Source organism: Pempheris klunzingeri, chromosome 4, assembly GCF_042242105.1.
Source record: "Pempheris klunzingeri isolate RE-2024b chromosome 4, fPemKlu1.hap1, whole genome shotgun sequence".
Taxonomy (NCBI): domain Eukaryota; kingdom Metazoa; phylum Chordata; class Actinopteri; order Acropomatiformes; family Pempheridae; genus Pempheris; species Pempheris klunzingeri.
In genome coordinates, this window is record NC_092015.1 from 8,431,718 (window position 1) to 8,439,317 (window position 7,600).

The 7,600-nt window shown below is 39.0% G+C and overlaps 1 protein-coding gene across 1 annotated transcript; it reads right to left on the reverse strand.

Annotated features, from left to right (window-relative positions):
- Nucleotides 1-593: 593 nt before the first annotated feature.
- On the reverse strand, nucleotides 594-4,228 carry ca4b (carbonic anhydrase IV b). The gene is made up of 8 exons (XM_070829500.1): nucleotides 4,118-4,228; nucleotides 3,856-3,900; nucleotides 3,592-3,756; nucleotides 3,296-3,441; nucleotides 3,094-3,186; nucleotides 2,266-2,332; nucleotides 1,846-2,009; nucleotides 594-910 (listed from the first exon to the last, which is right to left on the reverse strand). Exons 1-8 carry the CDS (start codon nucleotides 4,176-4,178, stop codon nucleotides 725-727), a joined length of 927 nt encoding a protein of 308 aa, XP_070685601.1. The 5' UTR covers nucleotides 4,179-4,228; the 3' UTR covers nucleotides 594-724.
- Between the last annotated feature and the right edge of the window lie 3,372 nt (nucleotides 4,229-7,600).

The window sequence follows — 7,600 nt, forward strand, 5'->3', positions numbered from 1 at the left end:
GTAATTGGAGGCTGTGGAGGAAGCTCTGATTGATTCCAACATAGACTGTATAGTCTATAGATTCCAGTGTAAAGTTCCTTATAGTAATCCAAGCAGGAAAAATGTCATAACATCTCTGAAGAGACTGAAGAGAACACCACGCCCCCAAAAGGCAAAAAAATGTACAGAGCAGGAATCAAACACATTATTCATTTATTCATTAATTGCATAATGTTTCGTGTTAACATGAGTTTCATTGTTTACATTGTTAACTGGCGGGAAGCGGAACTGTAAGACAGAGTTATGGCACAGAGTTCAGATATTTTCATTGCATTTCATTGCCTTGTACTGTACAGGTGTAATGACAATAAAGTTGAATCTAATCTAATATCTGCAGAAAGGAAGGAAACACTTCAGTATCACAAGTGAATGTATCCTGATAACATATCACAAGAGCAACCAAAAGTAAAAACCATTGATTGATGAAAACTATCAAAGAATCTCAGTGCAGTTTGCTGTAGCAAAAACAACAAACAGCGACAGACATAATGAGGTGTTTAAACAATTCATGTTAGTATACAATATAGAATGAAGAGAAAAATGTTATGACTTGGACATAAAATCAGTGCAAACAATAGATTCTCACAAGCATTTTTAAATATACAGTGCATTATATTTCATATATTAATCATTAATGGACATAGGCAGCGGTATTTGTTCAGAAAGGTCAAATTAAATCGAGCTTTCACCCTGTAATGTGCAGGGAGAGTGAACTTGACAGCAGCACTGACATGATCAGTAACACAGTGCTAACCACAGCAACATGGACTCCGGAGTAATATACCTGCCGTCCATTCAAGGGCTGCAGTGGTCTGTAGGTTTTCACCATGTGCTTTCCATCAGAAAACTGAAGCTGGCAGAATGCAGCAAGCTGTAATAGAAATAAAATGACAACAGACATGTGGAAAAATATTCTGCAGGGTGTTAAAATGACAAGTTCTAGGAATACAGAAGGTGGATGCAGTGGCCAAAGAGGTAGGCTACTCAAATGACCAATTAACTAAAACTTCTCCAGAGAATATTAACGGTGGATCAAATAACTAAACTCACAAAATATTATCCCCAGACTCTGCAGAACCCCTCAGCTTCACAGAGCATTTTGGCATCTTTCAGCTCATTCTTTTGGCTTTACGGCCTCCAACTTCACTGTTTTGATTCACTCTCTCTGCTCTCATTAGCATCATTTCAGCAAAAAAAAAAACCACTGTGCACTACAGCACATGCCCAGCGCTGTGGTAGCACACAGACATAGCTAGTGACTAGCTAATGAGTTGGTGGAGACCAAAACAGAGCTAAAAGAGAGCGAATATTGGATTTACCAGGTAGCCAAAAACTTGACTCTGTATGAATAATAACATTGTTATATGACTGCTGGATGTGTAAATAGATAACTGCTTGCTAACACATTTTCCATGTTAACTTCAACTTGAACATGAATGTTATGTTCACAGTGTGTAACACTACCCCTAAGGTGCCATACAGAATTGTCAATTTTGGGGATATTTTGATGCTTCCTGTCTGTCAGATAGATTTTGAGAAATGGAAGAAACCAGGCTTTTTGCCATAGTTCATATTTTGGAGATGCACTGAACAACAGGGATAGAGTGACTTTATCTCTATGTTGAATCTGAAATTTGAATCTGCATTGCAAAGAAATTTCCGAAAAGTTTGTATGTAGTAGAAAAGAATGAATGTATGTAAAAGAATAAAGTTTCAGAACACAAAGTTGCTCAAGTAAAGTGTCACCACTCCTGTGTTGGTAGAGTACAGCAGTAAATTCACCTCGGGGTGCTCAACAATAGCTACCTGCTTCCTGCTGAGAGGAATGGTCTGTTCAAACAGGTTCCAGACGACAGCTTCGGCACAGTCAGGAGTTGTGAGGGAGCCGTCATAGCGTAAGTACTTGGTCATGTTCCTCTGAGAGGGAATGAACATTTCCAGGGACACCCCCCCCAGTGTGGTGCTGTTGGCTGGTTCAATAAAATATTAACAAGACAATAAAGCAAGCAAGGAATCTATTACTAAACAATGAACAGGTCCAAAGTGACAACTGCATTGTTCTAATTGATTTGTAGTTGGGGTATAAGAAAGTGGGTTTTATGACATTGTGTTATCTAACAACAATTGCACTTTAGCCTAATGCTTATACGTTATAGACAATGTGGCCGTAAGATAATGAAACATGATCTTATCAATTATCTTTCCATGACAGTAGATATGACTTACAGGGTTGTGTGATGTGTTTCAGAGCATTCACAAGGGGATCAAATTTCTTATTTGCAGACGTGGACTCCTGAAATGAAAGAAAGAAATGTTGAACTTTTGTAAAAACTGAAACATTAACCAGATCATTTAAATAGATGCGGGTGGTTAAATCACACAGGGCTTTTCATCCCTTTATGAAGCAGACTACAGTAGAATATATCTTAATAGATTATATTTTTAGAAACTCTAACCTTGTTAAATAATTGATTGCTCTCTGTTACTTTTGATCAACAAAGTTTTCCAAAATATCTTTTTTTAGAAAATAACATACATTACAATATATACAATACATCTTTTTAAATTATCACAAGATTTGAACTGCCCTTTGTGAAGTTATTTATTAACTGATGAAGGTCTCGATTACCCGCCATTTATCTATTCATTGGTTTATTTTGGCAAAATGAAGATTGCATCTGGATGGATGAATTCAAATATAAGTCTATCACCTTCATTCATCAAAGCTGCATCTTAGAATTCAGTAGTTTTTTTAAAATTATTGTTATTCAATTTATGACTTTTCAATTAAACCTGGCGTCTACTTGATGACATATTTACAATAACTGAACCAATGACCCACCTTGAGCACATTTTCATAATATAAATGCCAGTCTAGAACGTCAAATATCCAGTTATCAGAAATGTAATTTAGTTTTTTACCAGACATATTCTGTGGTTCAGTTTGCACACATTTACTGTCCCAATAATGAATACTGCACCTGTGTTCATGTTACTCATATCAAACTTCAATTTTAAGCTGGTCTCCACATTTTTGTTGCAACATAAACTCACCTGAAAGAAAAATCCTAGAACAGCCATGCCAGTGCGGTCCTTTGAAGCCTCAGATAAAGTGTGGTACTTTTCTTTTATGTGGACAATATGCATCTGTGGATGACATTAAATAGTTCAGGATCTCATTTATTGCAGTACAGAACACGAATTGGCTTTATGACGTGCGTTAATGCTGACACGTTTCTATCCTCATATTTCGAACCTCCATTGGAAATTGTTCTCCATCGATCGTGTGTTCGGATCCCGGTCCTCCGTCTTTGCCCCAGTGCAGGTGAAGCTGAAGGGCCTTGTATGTTTCATTCAGGTTTCCTCCTTCGATTTTTATACTGGGGGGCAAATCCAGTTGAACTACAAAAACAGTCAAGCCATCATTAAAAAAGAAATTAAAATCATTAAAACAGAAGCTGGTCCATGGAGACCCTTCTGGTGAATCTCTCAGAAACACCTCGCCTCAAGTCATCTTTTTCAAATAAAACAGCAATTATCACAAAGACGTACCAGAGTGGCCGTTATTTACGAGGCGGCCATGAAAAGTGTCTTGATAGCCAAAGAGTTGAAAAGGAGTGAGGCGCTTATCTTCTAGTACTTTCCTTGTGACGATGTTGACTGGAGACTGAGCTCTGCCGCCACAGTGCTGTGAAACCACAGCCCAAACATCTGGACCTGTGAAGACAAGACGTTGGAAAAAAAAAAAATTCTACTTCAACATGTTTTCCTCTTTTATTTAAGCTGTTAGTGTCAGTGGCTTGTCGTGAGGTTTACCTGTGCAGGTGTGATTGCATGTGACTTCAGACTGGTAGCACCAATCTATAAAAACAGGTTTGAAAGAAGACATGCAAGCATGCAGCTGAGCAATGACATTATGAGAAGTAAATATCTGAAGCTCAAACACCCTTGCCATTAGTTGGGTTGTATTTGTTGTTATGCAACTTTTTCACAAACACAACACCACAAATGAAAAAAATGCCTCTAATTTTACACAATTTCCATTAATTCATTGGTTTTTATTCCTGAGAACACGTACCTGCCCCTGAGGCAATCGTCATGGAAGATGCAAACAAGAATAAAGCAAGTGCACGCAGCATTGTGAATGTACTGTATCAGTCCGAGTGTGCCCGCATTCAATGTTTTGGAAGATTATGCCAGAGTCCAACCAGCCTTTTACAAGACACCTGTCTTATAACAGGCTGGTTGTCCCACCTATCAATCCTGTCTACACTTGGCTTTGGTTTTATGACTCCTGATCCAGGTGAATACTGATACAAACAGTGATATCGGAAGACTGCTATTCACAAGATAATGGCTGCAGCCTTGTGCACTTGGTTTGGACTGAAATCTCCCAACTTGGATGATGCAGTTTAGAAAAATCCCCACCTGATCAGATATGGTGAACCTATTTAGGATTTTCTTCTCTTCCTGACCTCTGGAAGGCACAGTTATCACAGTAAATGACACATGGTAATTCATCTACAATTAATACTACTGTATTCTGTTACAATGTCCTTTAATGTCCACTAGATGTCACTGAAAACAGCTCATTGATACTTTTAAGTAGTACATTTTTGTTTGACATATCAGATTCATAATCGAAATGGGCTTTTATCTGTGATACAATTCATTAGTATGATTTAAGAAAATCAAATGTATTTACGGCATGTAGTGGTGTGATGTCTGTCTGAAACAGACTCTTACATGGAGCTTCTGGATGGACTGCAAATCAACCACAGAGCTGCAAGTGGGTGCACAAGACTGCGGATCATGCTTTGAAGTGTGAGGAGTCAGTGGAAGATCCCAGCTTGTAAAGGTTGGAGCCACAAAGACCTGGAACTGGAGCCCTTTGCTGAGGAGCTGGAGGAGAACACAGATGAGGAGAAAATACCATCCTTCAGTTACACTGTGCTAACAGGGAAACACAGTAAATACACATTTACATGTTGGTACACAATAAGCATGGTATTCTCATGTCACAGTTTTAATCTTATTAGTTTGAGTTATTTGGGCTCTTAAGCAACAAATAGTTGCAGTCAATTTGTAAATGGGAAGTTAAGTTACTAAATCAAACAGTCAGAAGCCACAACTTGTATTTAAGTGAAAGTACCACAGTGTAAAAACACACTTAAGTCAATTTTTATTTTTACTTAAATAAAAGTCCATTAGTATTGGCATCAATCTATACCTTAAAAGTATCAAATGTACTCATACAGAATGGCTGATTTCAGAATGATGTATTACACATTATTTAGGATTGAATTATTTATGCATTAATGTGTACATCACTTTGATCCTGACTCTGGTAAAGGTGGAGCAAACAATAACTATCTGCTTTACCTGCTGGGTAGCTTGTTACATTTTGTCTTAATCTATAATCATTGTTGATATTTTGTACTATTAGTTTTAATCTGTAAAGTAACTAAAACTGTCAGATCAATATTTCCATCTCTGTTGTGGAGTAAAAGTAAAAGTAGCAGAAAAAGAAAATTCTCAATTAAAGGACATGTATCTTAAAATGGTACTGAAGTTAAGCATTTGAATAAATGTACTTAATTACTTTCCACCACAGCAATCAGTGTTTTTTACATTGAAGGTTTCCATTGAGCAGCACTTCTTTATTCTTTGCCCACTAGAGGTCATTAGCACATTACATACCTCAAGAGTGTTGATCTCGTGGTGAGTGCCCATATCTTCTGTTTGTGTGCTCGTTCATGTGAACTGGACGCTGAGACTGAACAAAGTGAGTGAAAAACATCCTCTACTCAGCCTCGTTGTTTAATATGAATGTGTTTATTTACTTGGAGTCAAGGAGAACACACGGGTAATATTTACCTTCTCAAGTAACACGAGACCACATATTGTAAAGGGTGAAAAAATGCAAAGATTGGGACAAAAGGGAGTAATATGTTTACAATAAGGAACATTTGCATTGCGTGAAGATTCATTTTTATATGTGGTATGTAAATGAATATCCACTACCTGTGATGGTGAGTGTAAAGACTGTAGAGGGGATTAGTTTTAACCCTGACATGCTGCTCCCTAAAAATCACCAGCTGCTGCTGCTTTAGTGAGAAAGACCATGGAGGAGGTGCTGCTGAGAGAGAAACCTAACATTACTTTCTGTGTTTCTGCTTGTGGAGAGCTGCTCAGCTCCCAGTCCAGAGGAAAGCCAAGGTTAGCTGGGACATGCCAACCACCACCCACCGTCTTTCTGATGTTAATGAACTTCCATTTGCACCAAGCCCACATTTGAACACATACGCGAATTCTGGAGAAGCACTTGGCTCAGTGTTTTTGGCCACACGCACTGGACATCCTCTCACACCCAAACAGAAATTGTGTGTCAGAGAAATGGGGGTAGTCTTTGGCATCGTCACCTGCCAGAAATACACAGGAATACACTGAGCTTCTATAGAGGAAGAAAAAAAATCGAGCAAACCTCTGGAGTGGCAGATAATGTTTGACAGAGCTCAATTTCTGGCCATCACCTGAAGTATTGACATATTTTTTTTCCCCACAGTAAGCAGCTTCTTATTTCAGAAGATCCCTCTCCTCATCCATCGGTGACACACCAGCCAATTTAACCACCACAGGTTAGTTTCTCTCAATCAATAAACCCTCCTGTGTTGGTGAATATAATGGATTATTGGATTCTTCACCTAATAGGATGCAGCAGACCGTCCTCCCATCACCACACATACTATGGATTGTATATCCCTTTGTGTGTTCTTTTCTGCCTGACCAGAGTGTGCCTCCCAACATCTCAAATGGTTCAAAGCTATCGCCACAGTAATGGGCTGAGGTCAAAACCCTAACACGACCCCTCACCAGTTGGCATCCAGCCAATGCACTGGGGAGGAGGCATCGGCTGCACCTATCACGGAGGTTTGAGGGAGAGCTCAGCGATTTTATTTTCAACCACATCCTGTTTTCTTAATGCTGCACAAGTGTCCGCCCAGCCTGCTTGCTATTCCAAAGCTGCACATACATCAACCACAGGGCAACAAAACCCCCACTGCTGCACCCTCTCCTGCCTCGACCCATCTTCAATCCAGTTACAGTCACCGTCAGTTACTTCATAGCTTCCAGAAAGTGTGTACTGCACATGAATATCAGCGTTTGATAAAATTAAGATTTCCCTCAGCTGAGGACAATATTCCAAATAAACTCAGAGTTGTCCACAAATCAAAGTTGTCCACACTTAAATGTCTTGCTGCTTTCAGTTGAGTCAGTCTTCAGTCTTTTCACTGCCTTCTAGTGCCTCAGGTCTTAATATTGATTGTTGAGGCAATAAACAAGCTGCCATCTTCATATATCTCAGATCTTTAAAGTTGCTGTAATTATGATAACAAATGTATCAGCTGACAGTGAACATGTGACGAGGGTCACACGTATTGATGAACCTACAGCAAACTATGGACTTTTAGGATGAACAGCACAAATCACATGGAATCTGTTCCTGGCAATTCTGATTTGGGCCTGTGACAAAGTGGGTGAGCGCTCATTTCTCCTCACC

What these genes read in the sequence shown, in the direction of transcription:
- ca4b (XM_070829500.1), bottom strand. Translation starts at nt 4,178, where the DNA reads ATGCTGCGTGCACTTGCTTTATTCTTGTTTGCATCTTCCATGACGATT. An exon ending in ATGCAATCACACCTGCACAG is followed by an intron (nt 3,757 to 3,855) that starts GTAAACCTCACG and finishes TTGTCTTCACAG; the next exon opens with GTCCAGATGTTTGGGCTGTG. An exon ending in CGTAAATAACGGCCACTCTG is followed by an intron (nt 3,442 to 3,591) that starts GTACGTCTTTGT and finishes CTGTTTTTGTAG; the next exon opens with TTCAACTGGATTTGCCCCCC.